The sequence below is a fragment of the Argiope bruennichi genome, chromosome X1 (assembly GCF_947563725.1).
Source record: "Argiope bruennichi chromosome X1, qqArgBrue1.1, whole genome shotgun sequence".
In the NCBI taxonomy this organism is placed as follows: domain Eukaryota; kingdom Metazoa; phylum Arthropoda; class Arachnida; order Araneae; family Araneidae; genus Argiope; species Argiope bruennichi.
Genome location: NC_079162.1, coordinates 59,532,522 through 59,554,408, shown reverse-complemented (window position 1 = coordinate 59,554,408; position 21,887 = coordinate 59,532,522). Strand labels below are relative to the sequence as shown.

General features: G+C 31.2%; 1 protein-coding gene across 1 annotated transcript in view; it reads left to right on the top strand.

Annotated features, from left to right (window-relative positions):
- LOC129959030 (uncharacterized) overlaps positions 1 to 13,089 on the top strand; it is a 31,890-nt gene extending 18,801 nt beyond the window's left edge. Inside the window, exons 4-6 of the mRNA XM_056071802.1 lie at positions 1,696 to 1,866; positions 2,293 to 2,433; positions 8,787 to 13,089. Coding sequence (XP_055927777.1) covers positions 1,696 to 1,866; positions 2,293 to 2,433; positions 8,787 to 10,145 — 1,671 coding nt within the window. The 3' untranslated portion in view covers positions 10,146 to 13,089. The remainder of the gene's footprint in view (positions 1 to 1,695; positions 1,867 to 2,292; positions 2,434 to 8,786) is intronic.
- Positions 13,090 to 21,887: the final 8,798 nt, after the last annotated feature.

The following is a 21,887-nucleotide window of genomic DNA, read 5'->3' as shown; positions in this document are numbered from 1 at the left end:
TAAATTTTTAAACAAATATTTAGTAGAATTACAAGCCCTCAGAGTTTGTAATTTGGATATGTATTGGAGGATCGCTTAAGCAACATTTTTTTTTCTTGTCTCTAGACTATTTGTTAAAGATGTTATGAATTCATTTTAAAGTTTTTGTTTGAAAAGTACAGGGTAATTATAAACGAATATCCCAACTTTGCTGTTCGTCGGTAATTAAAAATAACAGTTAAAAGTTAATTCAACACAGTTAAAAGTGTTCATTGTAAGCCCATCCAAAAATATGAATAATATCAAAGTGATACGTTAGCTCATCCCATACTTTTTCAGAATCTTTGTGACATTTTGAAAGCCTACATATATCCATGTTTTAAGTTCGTCAACGTCACTTGGTAGCGGTGAAATAAACACTTACTGTTTGAGGTAGCCCTATTAAAATCAAATATTGCCTTGCACTCATGTGTGCATCCTTTCAAAACTTCAAACCAGGCATGCAGAAAAAATTTGGAGATGAATTAGCATACTGCTTCAATATCCTTTGCTTTTCAAGAGGGGCTCAAATTGAACATTTACAACTGTGTTGAATTTAAACTTTCATTAGTTTTGATTTCTGATGAACAACAAGGCTGTACTTTTTGTTTTCCTTTAACAGATCTAAAAATTTGGGATATTCATTTATATTCTACTACTTTTATAATAGTATAAATAGTATTATAAAATAGTAGAATATACCCTGTATATTCTACTACTTTTATAAAAACGTGTTTGATTTATATAATTTCTGCATACTTTTAAATTCATATTTAGGTAAAGGGTTAATCATGTAAGTGTAATTTTTATTTTTATTCCTCTAAGTTTGTACTATTTGTTTTGTATTCTTTTGGATTTTATCTGCATATTGTTATTATTGTTTTTTGTATTATCCAGCATATTGCAATCTGTTATTGTTGATTGAGATATAATGTAAATTCCAGAAATATGTGACTGTTTCTAAGTGTGTTATATTACTACGTTAATGCAAACTTGCTTTTATTTAAATGTGGTGAAGTTTGAAAATTGAGTCTATAGCTCCAACTCATGCTCAGATTTTGCTTTCCTGGGATTATCATCAAAAGATTCTACAACCGTAGGTTAAGACTTTACTACCATGAGAGTTGATTCTCTTAGGTAATGGAAGGGAATAAGTGCTTGAAGATATAGAAATTGAAAATATTATACTGTCAAATGCCTGGCTAATGATGAAAACCAAACAACAGATGCTTATCATTAATATGCATACATAAATATAAGAAATTATGTAATTTTTCAACTTTTTTAGAGAGAGGGAGGGGGAATATTCAGGACAAATTAATCACATCCCTTAAAAATATGGTATATAAAATAATGAATTAAGATACATAACCTTTGTATGGATCATGTTTGGTAACTTATCACTTTATTATGATTCCTTGATGAAAGAAATTTTAACTAATAGTAAAGTTTGTTAAATCAGTCTCAAAACTGTATGAATGTTGCAAGTAGCTATCTAACTTGCTAAGTGTTGATTTGATAAACATATCTTAATTTTTCTGGAATTTGGATGATGTATGTATATTTTTATGCTATATTGATGAAATTTGCTTTGTATAGTTTAGTTTCTTTTATTCTTTTAACTTCCTGATATATTGCTTGAAATTCACATTGTTCATGCATTTTTTATCTTAATAGGATATTAGTTATACAGACCTAACTCGGTATACTCTTGATGACATCGGTCCACGTATGAGGGAGTTTGCATCTGTAGATGAAAAGGGCCGTATAGAATTTGATCTCGAAAAATATGCAAAGAAGAAATATGAACCAGAAAAGAAAGAATTCCGTATTCGTCCTATTCTTAGTGTATGTTCAGATTTAAATATATATTAGAGCTTTTTTTTATTAATTTTTTTTAATTACTGTACATTAACATTTGTTTATTGAATTTCAGTACTCTTTCAAATTTATTTTATTGTAAAATATCCTTTTTATAGGGCTGTTTTTGTTCTAGTTGGTTTAAGAATATATTTTGAAAACATTCTTTATTCAAATTATAATTTAGTTTATTTATTTATACATGAATAACAGTGTTTGTAACTTAGGGTATGAAAATAATTTTTGATGAAGTAAATTTTGTTCTCTTCAATATATATATATATATATATGAGATTGACTAACTTGGCATCTCTTTAATAACATTTTTCACTTGGTTTTTATGTATATTAATTTATAGCAATAAAAATGGAAAGACATTAAACTTTTTATCCTTTTTATTTTTTATTTTTAAAGGAAGTTCCTCATCATAACCTTGTAGAAAGGAGATATAGCAGCTGTTTTAAAACCTTTATGGTATTTAAAGATTCTGAAAATGCGACTACAGATAAAGCGCAAGAGAGCGAAAGAACTACTAAATGCGGATATGAGAAAACGGTATGTGTTCATTTTGGTTCTTAAAATAGTAAAAAGAATTGCTTCCTCTTCAATGTTTGAAATTTGTATGTGATTATACAAGGGGTGTTCAAATGAAAAGGTACGAAACAGCGTAACAACGTAACCATTAACATATTTGCCTATGCCGCTAAGGGAGAATGTAGCGAGACATCTAGGGATTCGATTGGAGTCTCCGGCGTTGTTCGGAGCATGTGCAGAAGAGAGCAGAGGCTCTTATAAAGAGCGCCGTCCAATTGACGTGGCAGTGCATGTGAAGACAGGATGGCGAGCACGGAAGAACCATTAAATCCGATGTGTACTGTGAGACACTCCGAAGACTACGCAGGTCCATCAAGGACAAAAGACCGGGGCTACTCACGGAGTGTGGTTCTGCTTCATGATAACTCTCGTCCACACGTCTCCAGGGTTACACCACAACCCCCGATAGACAAGGCCTCTGCGGGTTTCCGTGACGTCACGACGAGACGGCACACTCCATTCCCTTAACGTCAAGTCTCTGCGCGCTAGAGAGTGAAGAGAAATTACTTTTCACTTGTTAATATCATTTCATACACTTCCATATCATGCAATTCAACACACATATATTGTAGAATTCATTAATAATTAAAATGCAGCCGCTTTCCACATCACCCTGGAGGTACGGTGCTTGGTATGCATTACCTTTTTTGCATTAAGTGCAGGGCAGGTTTCCCAGTAGGTGTATCTCCCTTAGATTTAAAACTATTTTCTTCATTCACTACATCATTAAAAATTATATCTGTTGTAAAATATTTTTGATTAGAAAATTTCAAAATGTCTTCTTCATATATGGTACATAAATTTTTAAATTATAATATAAAAAATATATTTGCAATGCTTTTGTTGATTAATTTCAAAACAATTCCATACAATAATGGTTTTATGAATATTTGCCGTGGCGTCAACTCCAAGAAAGCAATAAAAACAATATTTCACGAAACAGTATTCTATTCAAAAAAATATCCAATAAATCTTTGAAACATTAGAAGAGCTTTCTTATTTAACTATATATTTTATCATTACTTTGTTAGAAATATCTTTACTAAATTTATCAAATTTTCTTTCCTTTCCGGTTTTAGAAGAGCTTTTCAAACTATCATGTAATTATTCAATAATGCATTGACTGCAGACCAGATTGCCAATCTATAAACATTTTCCGGTTTATGTCCTGAAATGCCTTTGCCATAATGATGTACTTCTTCTTCATTCACTACATCATTAAAAATTATATCTGTTGCGAAATATTTTTGATTAGAAAATTTCAAAATTTCTTATTCACATAAGGTACAGAAGTTCTGAATTATAATCAGAGCCGGCCTTAAATATAAAAGAGATTGGGTGCAAGAAACCATTTGGAGCCGCAATTTTTTTTAAAGTAAAAAAAAAAAATTACAAACATTATATATAATGCTATTGCGTGTATATTTGTTAAATGAACTTGTTTTTGCTTTTAATTACTTTAGAAAAATCACCATTTTTTTTTCGATGATTTGTATAGCAAATGCTTGTAAGCTTCTTCACGCCTTGACCAACTACACTTCTTCCTTACTTTTAATTTGCTGAATTTAATTTGAAATTTTTTATATTAGTGATTAAATTGACACATTTTTAAATCTACCTTCTCTCTGTACAATAACAGTATCAATTGCTGTGATATTTTCAATACCCAAATTCTTTAACTTCATCTTCTTTTATTTCGGAATATGATCTTTTTCTTTTTCAAATTCGTGTTTTAAGAAAATTTTCTGAATTATTCAAATTGCATTCTATCACTTTTGATTCATCTAAAAATGTGTTGAATTTTGTACTTAAATTTTGAACTTCAGTTTTAATTTTACTGATCAATTTAAAAGCCGAATAAAAAAACAACTGTTTTTAGTTTAAATAGTTCATTGGTAGTGTTAATTTTGGGCAATATTGAAAACTATACTATTAAGTATAAAATAAATGGCATTTCTTTTATTGATTCCAATATTTTTACTTCGCATACCACTGTACTATCTCTATTTACCTCAATAAATTCTTCTAGGACATTACAAATTTTTTCAAACTGTGTATACATTGCTTTAACTGAATCCATTCTGGCTTCCCAAAGGGTATAAAAAAGCATATAGAAGTTGTAATATCCAAAAAAAAAATTACAATATATATTGCTGGAAATGGTATCACAAATTAATAAATTTAAAAAGTATGATGTGCAAGACATATAAATTGCATGTGGATTTAGAGCAACTATTCTAAATTGCAAAACTTTGTACTTCCGTTTCGTGTTGCTATCTTTGCCTTACGCATATCCTCTACAATTCATAATATTTAAATCCAGCTCACTTAATCTTTTCAACAGAGGTTTTGCTAATCCTTCTCCAGTCACAATGATTACTTTAATAACCCCTATAAACGACGCATTTATATTTAATCTTTTCTCTTCAATATTTTCATACCTAATAATGACTGAAGTGCGTTTGTTCTTAATGGGGAAAAATCAAGATTATATTCCATTTGGTTACTGCTGTACTTGGATGATTTTGAATAGACTTTAATTTTGCTAAGGATTTCATTTCATAATGCAGGAATATTTTGTTCATTTGATCGCAGTGCTAAATGATGCCCAATTCTAATTTTCGAATTTTTAATTCTGTTTATATGATTTATTAGCACAGTTTGTATTTACTGAATTATTCGATTAAACATACAAAAATTTCTATTATTAGAAGTTTCTATTATTTTCATGGTTTCCACGAAATGAAAGGTTATTACATGATAAATATATGGAATTGCTCCAATCACTAGTCTCGGATATTTAAGAGGGGCACTTAATAATTTTCCTGACTTCGAATCAAATAGACTAGTTTCTCTTTCAATGTCATTTTTTTAAATGTAATTCACAGACCTACAGTAAAGGAAATTATTCGTAAATATTGACTTCCTTTAATGTTTAATTTAAATACAGTAACAAATATACAACATAAAACAATATATAATTATTATTGTTTACTCTCATGCTTTTATCGTTATGTTATATAATAAAATTTACCTATATAAACGTAATTATAGATATAATAGTAAATAAAGCATGTAAACATAATTACGGCAAATATTATAATTATTATTGACAATAATTACAGACATTATTACCTGTATTACAGCATTTTATAAAATAATTCTTTTCATAATGCACTTCATTAAAATCACGAATAATGGATATTACTGAGCTGTTAAATTTCTAATGTGAGAATAAATGATTTTTCATTTAGAAACATTAAGCATTAGTTTAAAATAATTAAATAAGCTTACCCTACTATGCTGCGTCGGATAAAATCCTTCACGATGTATGACACTTAACCATTTCTTTTTAAGCTCTTCATTTTTAGGAAAGGCAAAAACACTTACTCTTGGGCCATTCCTGTAATTTCCATTACAGTTTGGAACACAACAGATCAAAGGCATTTCTATTCCTTATTTTTAGTAATCCAAATGATTTTTCTTGCAAATAAGAAATGTCGCTTCCTGTCTACTCAAACACAGGAGGGCCACTGGCTAAAACATGGCGTGGGAGGAAAAGAGTTCGTTTCTTATCAGTAAACTTGAAGAGGGTGAAATTCCTCCCTCGGTCCCCCAATTCGCACCCACTCGTGTAACCTCTCGAAGCGACGTCATTACTTTCTGTGACGTAAGTTTTCCGGCCTTGTCTAACGGGGGTCGTGGTTACACACGCGGAACTGGCGAAGTTCAAGTGGGAGCAGCTCGATCATCCGCCCTATAGCCTGGACATGTCGCCCTGCGATTTTCATGTGTTTATTCCCCCTGAATAAACATCTGATAGGGAAGTGCTTCAACTTGGACGGCGAACTCAAGGACGCTGTGTGTCACACTCAAAGTCGCTGTGTGTCACGGCCACAGGAATTTTGGAAACAAGGAATACTTCGGCTCGTTAATCAATCGTTGGATTCGTTGTGCTCAGGCCTATGGTTTATACTTTGATTTAAGTCTTCATTTATACCCACAGTGTCGTTTCGTACCTTTTCATGTGAACACCCCTTGTACATTAAATTTATAAAAAACATGCTTTTCACTGTCCTCTGAAGGGCAACTTTATTTTTTACCACTTAACGGTTTTGGGGAGGTTAAAATATATATCTTTTATTTAATGATTTGCATTTATTGCTTAAGTGAAGAAATTGAAACTTTTAATATCATGTTTTAACCCTTTGCCCTCGAAAGGTGACTCACTCACCACATGATTTAATGCTGCAACTTGAGAGGTGACTCTCGCTCACCACTTTGTTTGGTGCGAAATTCGATGCGCGGCGATAACTATTGTTCCTTTTTAAAAACTCAGGGTACATTTGAAATATCGCGCGTTGATTTAAAGATTAATTAAGTGTGTGAATATAAAAGTTTTATGAGCTAAATTGTATGTGTAATCAGTTTAAGTTAGAGGTAAGAAATTCACTAAGAGCGCTACATAACTTCTCGAGTTGCTATTCCTTCACGCGAAAACGGCCTCGAGGACAAAGGTTGATATACTGATATTTTTCATTTATTTAAAATAAAATTCGAAGTTCTTAGAAAATAAATATGTGCATGTATAAAATATACTGATGTTCATAAATAATTAAACATAATTTAGAATTACAAGGAAATCGAACTCTAAAATAAAAAATTCACCTGTAGAATTATCACATACATCTTGAAGAATAATATGAAAATTGCAGGATGCCACCAGATGATTCTATAGCACATAACAATGACGAGAATGTGAGAGAGGGGTATATAAGGAATGGTGGCAAACAAGTAAAATTGTTCACAAGAATCCTGTAAGCTGCTGTGGGCCGTAACCACAGAAAATGCATGTAGATGATTTTTTACATGGTGGAATTTTCGACCATCTGGGATATGGGCATACTCAAATGGAAATATACGAGAAACTTGGAATCGTCCTGGGCTTTGGCAACGATTTCAAGATGTTTTGAATATCAGTAGACGTTACAGTACAGGTCGCCCCCGAGTTGCGATGCCGAATAACGACCAGTATGTAACAGTAACTGTCAAAAGAAGCAGTTGGAGCACAGCGTGAGACCTATTTCGTGAACTGTCTTTAGCCACAGGTACGACAGTTTCAAGGCAAACCGTATTCAAACGTTTGGAAAATATTGATATATGCTCGCAGGCCTGTCAGATGTTTTCCGCTCACGGTAACTCACTGTCGTCAGCCTGGAATAGAGAACATGCAATGTGGACATCGTCACAGTGGGCTTGTGTGATGTTTTACAGCGAGTTCAGGTTTAGCTTGCAGTCTGATTCATGTTGAACTTTCATATGAAGAACCTAGGTACCTGTTATCATCAAGAGAACATCATTACAGTGGTGCAGGATTTCTCTTTTGGTGTGGAATTATATTGGGCTCAAGAACAGACCTGCATGTTCAAATCGGAACCATGACTGGCCAAATTTATCAAAACATCATTCTGGAGCAGCATGTACGTTTGTTTAGGGGTGCCATGGGCGCAAAATTTATGTTTATGGATGACAACGCCCGTCCTTACCTTGCAAACATCATAAACGAATACCTTCAATCTGAAGATGTTATCCGTATGGAATAGCCAACATTCTCGCTCGACTTGAATGCGATAAAGTATGTGTGGGGTGTGGGGTATAATTGGCCCACAAGTTGCAGCCTGTCAACCACCTCCTACATATGTACTGGAACTTCAGAATATTGCTTGCTTAATGGATTAATCTTCCCGAGATTAGTTTCATAATGTGATACTCAGTATGATGGCAATATACGGACTGTATTTCATCCTCTGAGAGACATAACAATGTATTAACCATCATGCCAACCATGTAAAGTTAAGTTTTTGTAAGGGAGATATTTTTTTGTAATTGCTCCAGAGAACAAAAATCATAGTTTTTATGAATGTTATCATGCATGCACTATGTTTTTTGTTCATTATCTTTGTTTAATAAATGGGCTTTATGATTAAGTCACTTTTGTTGTGTTTCTGAATCTTTATTTTCCTTAGCTGGCATAATCTGTAATATATGGGCATGAATGTAGTTAGGTGTCAGTGTCTAATATTTTGATAAGTTTATTTATACAGAAGGACTTAAATTGCATTTTGAAATTCCTTTTGTATAGATTTCATAGAAAGTTTTAAAATTTTATTCATGAATTATTGTATTCTGAAGTTAGTTTTTTAAGATGTTACTTTTACCAAATTTTTTAGTAGGTGTTTTGGTGAAGAAATTATTAAGGAACTATTTAATTAATTTTTTAAAGTTATAATATGAATTTTCTTTTTTCTCTTTAGAATGAACTTTCGAATCGAAAGGCAAAATTAAGAATGGTGTATAAAAGAATGTTTAAGCCCGAATCTAAGACTAAAGAAGATGTGGACACTTCTTGCAAAATCTCAACAGATAATCTGAAGCCTGATGAGAATTTAGGTTTAAACCTTTTCAGACTTGTTGCTGTTCCTTCATTGTGTGAAAAATTGTGTTCACCTAAATTTGTGGATGGTGCATTTGCTGAAGACGAAGATGATGTCGACATTATTGAGGAAAGGGTTGAGTTTATAAGTGAAAGAATACAACTTAATATTGCGAAGCAAGCTGTATGTGCGAACTTTGATTTATTTGCTTTTCATTTGAGACATGATTTGGCAATCAATTCGATGATACCTTCAATTATAGATTTTATTGCGAGTGATACTGGCTGTCGGTATCCTTATCAAGCCATACATTTAATTTTGGCTCTTCTTGACCATCCTTATCGTAAAATTCAATTCAATTTTGAGCCAGGATCAACTTATGGAAAAGAGCAAATGGCTGAATACTTAATAAATTGTTTACAACGTACATGTATATGGAAAGATTTTGCGCCAAGTATTTTGGATTTGTGTACAGAAGCTATCATTAGGTTTGCTGAATTACATAAGTCTTATCTTGTTCTTATTGTAGCAGGATTTGATGAGCTTTTAAATATGCATGAGGGCGAAGACGCTTATCATATTTTCAGTATGATTCTAAATATTATAACATCTCTTGGAATAACAATGATTGAAGCCTGTTTACCTGAATATTTTGAAAAGATTCATGCTGTAGCTGTAAACGATATACATGATGATCCAAAATGTACTTTGTATTTTCAACTTTTAAGAGCTGTTCAAATTACATTTGAAAATATTATTGAAAATTATTCATTTGTAGAAGAAATATCTAACGAGAATAATTTGTACCTTTTTTATACTACTTGTTACAAGTTTTTTGGAAAAGAATTGTGTTTTTGCCTCAGTGGAGAATATGATAAGTTGAAAGAAAGAAAAAGTAAATTTGAAAAACTCTTAGCTGGAAAGCATCTTATATTTAACACCAAATATGGCTATATGGACTTGGAGTGTGAAATGATGTGTGAATATTATAAACGGAAATTGAGTCTCGACAGTCAAGTATCGGAAACATCTCAAATCTCAGAAGAGCCTTCATTTTATGTAACCCAAATGAATCCTGATTTTAATCCTGCTGGCAAAATTTTGTGTAATTTTTCAACTACACAATTTGGTTTCATATATGAAGAAGATATGTCTGGCTTGTCAAATAAAAACATGGAATATTTGGCCTTTATTGAAAACTTTCCTCTGTTTTACTTTGGAGATATGTCGACTCCTTGAAACCAAAATTAACCAATAATCTCTTTAAAGTCTGTTAATGCATGACTTTTGTTATAATTTTCATCTGATTACAAAGATTTGATATTGTATATATTTTTTCTTGCAATTCATGGTGTTTTATCTAGTTCATTTAGTGCAGTTTTAAATTATATTGATTTTAATAGTTTTCATTAAAATCATGTAACATTTACTTATTTTTTTAATACAAAATCATTGTATAAGATGTTCTTAGCTGACTTCATAATTTGTATATACACCATTTTTCTCATCTGAAGAAACTTTTCAAAAATTCATCCTTGTATTTTCGGATCTTCATGCATTTTATACTATCTGTTTTTGGCAACTAGTGTGTCAGCCTGGATTAATGGTTTCTAAAAATTTCAAAAAAATGTTTTGTGTAACTATGCCATTAATGGCTTCCACACAAGATGTTTTTATCTTTAAATTTTTATACTCATATAACATAGTATTTTAAAATTCTTACAGTAAATTGCTCATTGTAATGTACATTTACCTAATTTTCTGCCTATGTCTTCATACACCCACTTATATTATAAGAAAAGGTACTATTTAAAAATAAGGGTGCTTAAAAAATTTTTCACCATTGCTTGATATTGAAGTATTGATACCTTAATTGTAATGTATAACAACATCTCAAAAATTTTTTATTCTACTCAGTATTGAAAATTAAGCCTAACGTGTCTTGATCATCAACAGTGATAAAAAAAAAAAAATATTCGTAGCAGCAATGAAATGTATTGTAAAATATGCTTAAAACATTTTTAAAAGGAATTAAAATTGGAAATAAAGCTATACAGAAAAAAAAATTGGTATCATTAAAAATTATATATTTTTTTTAATTTGAAAATGATGTAAATTATTTTATGCTATTATATTTTCGAAATTATCTCGGAAAAATTGCTAAATTTCATTTAATTTTTAATAAAATTTTAAAAAAAACCATATTTTTACCCTCCAAAGTATATATGTGTTAAGTTTGATTGCTTGTGGTCACAAGCAGTCAAGTCTGCAGAGTGCTGACATTCACTTCTTTATCTTTGTTATTAATAGAGTTTATCTCATTAATTATTTTCATTCGTTCTTTGAGACCCTGATAAATATTTTTCTGACACATGTGGACTTAGGAAAGGGAATCTTAAGTATCTTTGAAAGCAATGCGTAGGTGTTCGGGATTATTGTCCCGTCTCTCGTGACATGGAAAACAGAGGAGTCAGTAATTCTGTAGAGCGCGTGTTAGAAGTAATTAAATAAATAAGAAGGATTTGGATAAAGAAATAAGAGAAAATTTTGGAATGAACTAACATGGGCCAGTTTAAAATTTAAATTAAATTAAGAGGTATCTTTATGTGTGTGTGTGTGTGTGTAATGATACTCTAAATTAAATCCTAATTAATTTCCTAATTTTTATCTTAATTTAACCCATATTAACTTAATTCTAAAATGTTCTCTCATTTCCTGACCCAATTCCACCTTTTTTATTTAATTAATGCTACAGAAGCTCTGTAAAACTGCTGAAATCGACAAGTTCCCACACTCCGAGTGAAGGAATAAAAAATTTTCAAGCAGAGCGAATTCTTTTAAAAGATACCTATATTCCCCTTACCTAAATCGATATGTGTAAAGAAAACCCTATTAGAATCTCATAGTATCAAACTACCGGGAAAAATATTTCAGTCTCTTTTCACTGTTGTGTCGTGCTGTAGATGACGTACCTCGTCGCTGCTTGCTTGTACATGAATTATACCTCCCGGGATGGAATAAAACGAAGTTTTAAAATTACAAAAGTGTCTTCTCTCTTCGGCCATGAAACTGCTTAAAAAATGTATGTGTTTACATTATATGTATATATATAATATTGAAAATCTTATTGACAAAAAAAATAAAAATAAAAAAAATAGATATATTACTTGGTTTTGTAAAATTTCCATTGTGCAACAATCTCAGATTTGCCATTGTAATATTCAATCTAAAACTGCTATTTCAGTTTTATGATGATATTATCAAGCTTATTTCATGTATTCTTTATTCTATTTATTACAATGATTTTTTTGTACAAGTTTCAAATAAACACGTCTCCCAATATAGTGAACATTAGAAAGCAGAATACTGATAACATTTTTAAATCATGATATCCTACTCTTAAATGTCATTTACTGTCTAAATGACTTTAATTTCAGATATTTTTTTCCATTGATATATAATTTGTAGAAAGAAAATATTGTTTTCTTTTATATTATTTAAAAATTTGTATGCATTTACAAAGAAGTTATGGCGAGTTTTTGTACATGGAAGTGCATTTCATGCAGTATTGTACATATTTTTTTGAAACAAATTTCTAACAGATTAATAACAGAAGTTTTGTATTCAAATTAATTATTTTTTTTAATTTCATTTATTTATTTTAGAACTTTCTCTATTTGGAAAAGTGATTATATCTTGAATGTCGTTACTTTGTAGTAAAAAACGGAAGTTTTTATTAAAAAAAAACACTTATTAAAATATGAAGTAGGAAATGTGTTTTAATAAAAGTTTTTTTCTTTTATTAATATTGAATTTTTTCCTCTGTGAATATTTTTTCTTTCTTTCTTTCTTTTCTGGTTTCCATCACTGTGAACAACTTGCCAAAGTGCACACTTCTAGACCTTATGCCACTTAGTTGAATGTAACAGTCCCGTTCCTAGGGTTCAAAGGTGTGATTTTCATATGTGATTCGCCAGTTGGGCTGTCTTGGCATTAAGTTCTTAGGGCCATTATCAAAACTTCAACTATGCGTGATTATCTGCATTGTGACTTAGACAATATTGAATTTTTCTGTAATTATTAATTAATTTGAACTTACTGATTATTTTAGTAAGATATAATTTTAATTAAATTAGTTTTTATATTCAACATTACTTTGATTGGTTTAGTAAAATTTCAGAAACAAATTTGCTTCAATATGAATAAAAATATTTTTTTATACACACTTTTATTAATCTAGCAAAAATACAATCTAATTTTAAATTATTTTTTACTTTTAATTTATAATTTACTATTTTCAATAGTACCAACTATTAAAGGAAGTTTTTTTCCTTAAATTCAGTCATTTGTATGGAATCAAAACTTAATTGACAATGAAATTCTGAGAATATTGAAATAGTTTATTACCATTGAGAATGCACACGAGTACAAAATTCTAACACATTAGGAATGGAATAAAAAAAATTGATTACAAAATCCCGTTTTAACAAACGCCCATTAAATAAACTGTGAAAACAAAAAAATTTTCCTTAAATAATTTAGTTAAACTACGATGATCTGTAAAACTAAGGTTTTTGCCCAGAATTTCTTGAATTTAAAGCTTTTAAAATGTTTGTGGCAAAAAAAAAAAAAAGAAAAAAATTCTGTTTTTGAAACATATTAAGAATTCAACTGTTAAATGTGAAAATTTTAACAGTATATGACAATCAATTACAGAGAATTTTAAATAAATTTCATTTTGTACGTTCTAAAATTGTTTTTAAATCTGTAATTGCTTTGTATTTTACGTAAACAATGCGATCCTGACGAGGATGCATTGTTTTATAGTAAGTAACTAATATTCATTTTTTCCGGTCTATTATCCTTTTACCGAAATTATACATATTTATTCTGTTCCAAAGGAAATTCTTTCGAAACATTTAATTTTAAGCTCATTTTAAAATATCATTTAATCTATCTTTAAAAAGAATTATTTAAGTTTTATGTACCATTAAAGAACTTTCTAATTCATTATACATAGCAGGGAAAAAAAATATATATATTTTGAAACTGTACCGAGTTCTAAAGGCTTATAACAATCATCTCCAACTCTGCATAAAAAAAAAGTATTTCGAACTTCCTATTTTCAAAGATTTTATATTGCATGCAATGATTGATCCTAAAAATTCGTCATAATTTTTTACTCAACTTAAATTTTGAAAAACAAATTGATGAATTATTCTATTTTCATATTAATTGCTTAAATACTATTGGTTATTTTCATTCAGGTTATCATTTAACTGTACTTTTAATTACAGCAAACTTTTAATTGTTTTTATCTTTTTCCTATATAATATAGTGTATTTTTGTCTTGAAGAAATATTTATTGGCAGTTATATGTAAATCCGCGCCATCCTATATAGAATATACATTTTAATCTTATACTGAAAACAGTTTCTATCCGGAATTCTATTATATTGAATCAGCAATCGTAAACACGTAAGCAAAAAAAGCTTTTTTGTAAGGGTGGAACATATACTGAAGAACAAAACATTATGACCATCTACTTAATAACGTTTTCCACCACTTCTGACCTTCAAAACAGCTGCAACTCGCCTTAGCATGGATGCCACAAGTCCTTGGTAAATGACTGGAGACAGGTTGTATCAAATGTTTTTGCTGCGGTCACGCAATGTCAAGATATTCCGACAGGATAGTGTTTGATCTCTGAGCCTCCTTTCCATGAAATCCCAAATGTGCTCTATCGGATTAAAATCCGGTGAATTAGGTAGCTAGGACATTAACTAGAATTTGTCATTATGCTCCTCGAACCACGCAAACACAATTCGACCCTTATGACAGGCAGCTTTGTCCTGCTGGAAGATTTCATTTCCAGCATGGAAGACAACCATCGTGTATAGGTACATCTGATCTGCAATTAGATTCAGGTAATCCGCAGCTTTCATGGTCTGTTCTACCATAACTTCAGGTCCCAAAGTCTGTCATGAGAACGTCCCAAAGCATAATACCGCCACGACCAGCCTGTGTATGATGTGCTGTACATGAGGAGAGTAACTGTTCGCCGGGAAGACGATGGATAGACCCCTGGCACTACCATCCATTGTTCATCCGACCAGAAAACTCTCTTCCACTTATCCATGTCCAGTCTCAGTGTTCCCTGGCCCACTGTAGGCGTAATTGACGCTTAGTCAACAGAAGCACACGAGTGGGATGTCTGTTCACGACCTTCGTAATACAAGGCCTCCCAGCGCTTTCAGCGCGTGACGTCATGAGGTTGGATGAATTCTGTAGAAAATTCTGAAGACAAGTGGTGTAAAAGGGTGCGGTTAGTCACGTTAGTCGTTGTCGTAGTGAAGTACGGGTAATGTATTATTGTCTTTGTTTAAAAGTTTTCTGATCTTTTTTCATATTAATTTTAATTTATCGTAATAAAGATGCATAGTGCGTGCTGTGTTCCCAATTGTAAAAGTAATTACACAAAAAATAGCCCCAATGTTTCTGTATTTTCGTTTCCAAGCGATGAAAACACTAGAAGAGCATGGATCTCTGCAATAAAGCGGGGCAATTTCGTGCCAACTAAATATAGTAAGGTAAGTTTGATTTTTTTTTTTTTTTTGGTACAGTTTTTAGTTAAATAATTCTTTTGAACTGCGAAACATTTAAAATTATGTATAACTTCCATTTATCTTCTGTCATTTTTGTTTGCTCTACATTTAGTTGCTTATGCTTCCAATTACTTTGGTATTGTTTGCTTGAGCTAAATAAAATTTTTGTTTTGTTTTATTGTTACTTCTCATAATCTTTTTTTATTTGTTCTTAATATTTAAAATGTTTTGTTTCTGTGTCTTTTTGATTATACTTCATACATATTTTTTAAAATCTGACTTAGGCCTAATATTTATTTCATATATGTAGGTCTGTGCTAAACATTTTCAAGAGAAGCGTTTGATACCAGTACAGGAGAACTTATTCAAATACCACTGGAGTGTAAAAGGTAAATTTTTTAGAAATGTCTAATAATTATCACCAAAATCTTACAAAGTACTTGAGTAATTTATTGTTATTATGCTCTTATAAAAAGAGTTTAAAATCATCTAATAAATAATAAAACTTACTTTTGAATTATATATATCATGACTGTAGATTAAAGCAAATTAAATTTATATTTTGTTCTAAAATATTATGTAAAAAAGTTAGATATAGTTGTAAAACAAAATGAATTGCATGCTCATATAGATTTAGAAAATGTAGTTTTTATTTGTTTATCTATAAATCATCAGATTATATATAAAACAATTTATATTTATTATTATTATTAAATATTATTAGTTATACTCAGTCTTTAATTATAAATGGACGCAACTTTTACAAAATATCAAAAAAAAAAAAAAAAAAAAAAAGAAAGTAATGAAAAGTTACTGTTTTTCAATCAATTCTTCATACCTTGTAAAATCAATTGATTAATTCATGTAGAATATTGTATTACTTCAATGGTAGTATAAATAATTATTTTAGATATTAATAATTATTTTAGATATATTAACATAATATTGAACTATTTATTTTGGATGAATGAATGTTTCTGTTGATTTTAAATCTCATTATTGACTTTTACCACAACTGTTTCTTTTAATATTGTAATTAACTTTTATTTGTAAGTTTGTATTTTAACTTTATTTAATATTATACTTTTTATTTGTCTGTGTGAAATTTATAATAAAGTTGGAAAACAAAATGTATTTTGTTATTGTCTCTCTGAAAATAAAATGTTATGATTCAAATAGTGTGATTTTTTTTGTTTGTGTTTTCTTTTACTGTTTGCGCAGATTGAATTGAAATTAATTATAAATGCATTGAAATGTGAAATCAGATATAATAAAAGATAGTTTATTAAATTGTATGAATTACTAATATATTAAATGAAAACAATTCTTAATGTGAAAAAACAAGCTGTGAAAGTAATTCTTTTTTATCAACAGAATTAGTTGGTGTAAAGTTTAAATTTTATATTAAATACATTAATATTTTATTTGAAAGTTCATAAGTAATTTGAGAAGTAAGCAATTATATGTTGTCTTATAAAATACATGTATTAATTGTGACTACAATAAAAAAAATCATCAAAACTTTAAAAAGTTTTAACGATTAATTTAATTTTAAGCTTTAAAAAATATTTTCAGGGAAAAAATAAAACGATTTTTAACAACTTTTAATAAAATAAAAAACTCCATTAAAACAAAAAACTAACAATAATACCCCAATGTATATATCTAATAAATTTGCATTGTGATTTAAATCTTCGAAAGTTTGAATGTTATTAAATGGTCAATAAGCTATAGAGGGACCTTAAGATTTTCTATCATGCCGTTTCTTTTATTGACACGGGGGAAAAAATAAATCATCTTGAATTTTATGCAAGATAAATGTCTTAATATTAGGAATAGTAAGTTATTTTTAAGTGAATTTAAAATATACCTAAACATCAAGGAAGAAAGCGGGATTCTGCTCACGACAACCAATCATCCTACCCGTGTGACGTCACAAACAAGTTGCGAGGCCTTGTTTTACGAAGGTCGTGGTCTGCTGCGTAGTCCCATATCCAACAATGTTCGCTGAACTGTGTATTCCAAAACCCTTGAATAGATACTAACAGTGGCAGATCATAAACAGCCTACCATCGGTCTTGCAGTTTCGGAGATATTCCTTTCGAGTCTTCGGGCCATTACAATCTTCCATCTATCAGCCTTTCCCATCACTTGCAAAAGTAAGTGCAAGAGTGATTCCTTATCCCATTTTGTGGCGGTTAAGCAGCGTCCGCTTCTTACCGAAGCTATCTCCTGTCATGATGAAGATTGAGAGAAAGCATGATTTCAGTGGCTGTCGTGGACTTTCAGAATGTTTGACGACAGTAGGACCGTGAGAACATCGCTTCATGGAGGATGGAGCTCGAATGTGCTGAGAACTGATAAAGAAGTAAGGTTGTGAGTTGTAGGGTAGGCTGCGACCAATCAAGAGGTTCCGTCTTCGGAGGTGTAGGTGGCGGGGTGAAACTGTCCAGGGAGAGGGTACAGAGTTGAATTTAGCCGATAGTCTGAGGGAAGAGAGCTGGATTAGCTATTATTCATGGATGGCCAATCAGACGCTTAGAAATTTGCGGTAGGCGGGAGGTGCTTAAGAACTTTACTCGATTAATGAGTTTAAGGTCATAAACTTATTTTCTTCGGAGTCGTTTGTTATCCTTGTTAATTTAACAGCTTTAATGAGGCCTAGGAATTATCTTAGTATTTTCCTTATTTCTTTGGGTGTTTCAATATTTTCTTTGATTCCATCAATTTCAAAGGCGTTCAAAGTTAGGGTCTGTGCTGGAACTGGGTTTCATTAGTGGTTTGATAAACTGTTTTGGGAGAGAAATTTCTTATTTCCGTTTTCTTGATGATCTGTGCGTAGGTGGAGCGTCCAGCTCTGTTTGTCAGTTTCGAGTAGTTACTGCAACCTTTCCAATCTGAGTGGCCAATTTCATGGCAATTTACATGGACTGGATCTTAGATTTCTTTTTTTTTCTTTAATCTGTCAGTCTCTAGCTTGGTGGGATTCGCCGCATTTAATAGATTGGGGACCATTCTGCAGTTATGTGTTGAGTGGAAGAATCCAGAGCAATTAAAACAGGTAGTGGCAGCCGGCTTTTTCCGGTAGGTTTCTGCTGTGATCTTGAGGTGAATGCCTCTTCTCGTTGTAAATGTTTATCACATTTTGGGTCCGAGAAGGAAGATTGGGTAAAATGTCTTTTCATTCAAATATTGTTTCTAAGCTGGGGGATTCTGTAAACCTCGTATTTCATTTCTTGGAGTTCCATCTTGATATCTTCTTTTTCAGTACTGCCTGGCAAGCCTTTAATAATTACTTTGAGGGTCCTATTATCTACACTCTCGGTAAGGAAATACTCTTCTTTTGCCTCGTCCAGAAATTTAATTATTTACAGTCTTTGTATTTTGCTGGCTGGCTGAATGGAGATTGTATTTTTGAATCCATTTTCTGCATCTAGGAATAATTTGTGAAGCTGCTGGAGGGTTTAATTATACTGGTTTGAAATTTTAAGATTGATTGTTGGTACTTTGATATTTTCAACATTTGTGATGGGGTGATTTTGAGAAAGTACGTCAAATTTATTCCTGGTCAAAATTTTCCCTTCAACTTCCTTGGTTTTTGTGCAGATTTTCTGGGTGAAACAATTTTGAACCCATCGTTTTACTTGTGGCTTTCTTCGTGTGTTCTTTCATCGAGCTGCATAGGGGTTTCTTGGGAAGTTTTCCGTTTTGTTTTCTTTCTATTTTCAGGTGTTTGTGGGACTAGCTCGGTTTCCATCTCATCTTTTATTTGGGTGTGGTGTTTGAGGCAGCTTTGGATTGTGCATGGGCTAGGAGCCAAAATCTCTTCAGTTTTTTTCAATCCTTGCATGTAGTTCTTTTGCTTGATTTAAATCTTTGGTGTGGTCTTGGTTGTTCGTTTGCATTTGTATCATTAAATATAGCGATCATATTTTAGTTGGTGATATTTTTGCTCTCTTAGTTGCAGGAACATATTTCCTGACATTTTCTGTATTGTACTTGCAGTGAAGTAGAATGCATGAGCCTAGTTTTTCAATTTGCTCTTTTAGTTATTCATCTTGGTTTGGACTGCCTATAAAATACTATCACCCGTGGGAGTATGTACAAAACTGAACACCTTGTATAATATAATTTCTTCTTTGGAGGCTCTCAGGGCCCTTTCAGTCCTCCTAAAATCACTACATCTTCTCCTTAAAATATCCAAAATCTTGGTAGGAGGCAAATAATTGCTGCCGATAGAACGCCGGTTGGAGAACGAACTCTCAGAACGTCTGTCTTCCTTTATGGCTGAAGGCGGAATGTGATTCCTTATCTGTTCTTTTGAAGTTCACAGGAGCACCCTCTTCCTATCGGAAGCTATCTCCTATAATGATGAGGACTGATGAAAGCATGACGGCTAGTGGATGACATGGACTTTGGTTGGAGGTACGGTCCGAAGGACCGCTGTGATTCCTTATCTTATCCAGCAGCAGTTAAATACCATTCTTACTCAATTACGTGCCTTCGATGTCATCCAGACGAGTTCATTGAAATATGTAAAGATGGTCATAATGTTTTGGGTTTTCAGTTTACTTTTAAAAATTTGAGTAAGAGAGAAAAGCTACTTTTTTTTTTATTAGATCACCACTTTTCAAAGAAAAAAATAGTGTTATTTTAAATAACTTTCTTGCAGTCCAAGAAACTTGCAGTTTCATATTTAATATATGATGAGAGAATATTTCTCTATGAGACAAAGCTTTTCAGTAGTGCCTTCGGTGTTAAACTTACTTATTTTCTGTAAAACTTGTGTAATTATTTAACTTGCAAAGAAGCCATTATTAACAGGGACGGCGGCAGAGGTTTGCCGATGGGGGGGGGGGGGCAAGCGCAATTTTCTAATTTGGCTTCGAAGTAACTCATAATAACCGATTTTTACATTTAATTGAAGGAAATTAAGTATTATATAGCTTTTTTTTTTATTCAGGTACTAATCCGTTCTTTCATTATTAAAGATTTACAAAGTTATTAGTAAAATATTGTTCTCGGTTTCTTTTACCGACCATCAAAATATTGTTAATGTTTTAGTCTATTTTTTATGAGGATATTTACTCGCTCTGAGATCTAATTTTGGAAAAAATATAGCTATATTTCATTCTAGATTGTAGTATATAGATAGAAACACAGATTGCGCCAGAATGGCATGCCATGTTAAATAAATGAATGTATACACTTACCATGGAAGCTATATAAAATGAATGTAGAAACTAAATTCAAAAAGTTTTATGAAAGGAGTTTTTAGAAGTCCAAAATAATAAGTTAAAAAATATTCGATGTTCTCGCCAAAAATTGATTTTTTTAGCGTAGTTCCTTACCTAAAATATTTTTTTATAAGAATTGCAACAACGAGCACGAATTTGGATGTATTTCGAATCAGGTGCATTAGCGCGGGCGCACAGCAAAAATTTACTATAGTTCGGACACGAACAATAAAAAATGTTGATAAGATACAAAGATGTTTCTTAAGAAGGTTGGAGAAGATTTTTTTGTAAATATATGTACAAAGTTACTATTTTATCTAAGATATAAAAAATGGACTACTTAAATATTAGGTTTCCCATGTATTTATTTTTCAATGTATATTTAGGATTAAAACCAGTGGGATTTGTGCGAGAAAGTTTTGGGGACACCCTCTCTCATAAACTTGTCATGTCAGAGAACGCCTTACATGGTATTCATGTACAATAGCAGCGAAATATTTAATTTTGGTGTGAATTTAGTATTTTTACTAAATCTATCGTGTCATCCTTGGCGAGTTATTTGGCGATTAATCCCTGGTATGCGTCAATAATATCCAAAAATCGAATTTGTGTTTTAGACACTTTTTTGTTGTTGATCGATTGAAACAAAATTGCACTTGTAGTAACAAAATCACATAGAAAATTTGATATATCAATTTATTATATTTAAGTCATCGTGTTTTTGAATGATCGAGTTTGCATATTTTTGAAAGTACAGATTGATATCCAATCGATCCTTGTTTGAATTTGGCTCAAAATTTGACAGGAGTTTATGTTATAGATGTTAAATTTACGTATCGAATTTTACCGATCTAGCTCCCTTCGTTTTGTAATTATCGTGTTAACTTACATTCAAACAACTGGATAGACGGACTTCCCCTGAGCAGATTTTAAATAAAATGCAATATCTGATATAAATCTGCAAACTTGATGTAAAGACCGTTTAACAAATTTCAACCGTCTAGCTCAAAGTGTTTTTCAGTTATCTTTGTCACAGACTTGCGGATATTTTCTAAAAATGTGTTTTTCCAACTCAGGGAAACGTGAAGATTCGTCAAAATCTCGAGTTCAAATTTCTTGACGGTTACTATACTTTCTTT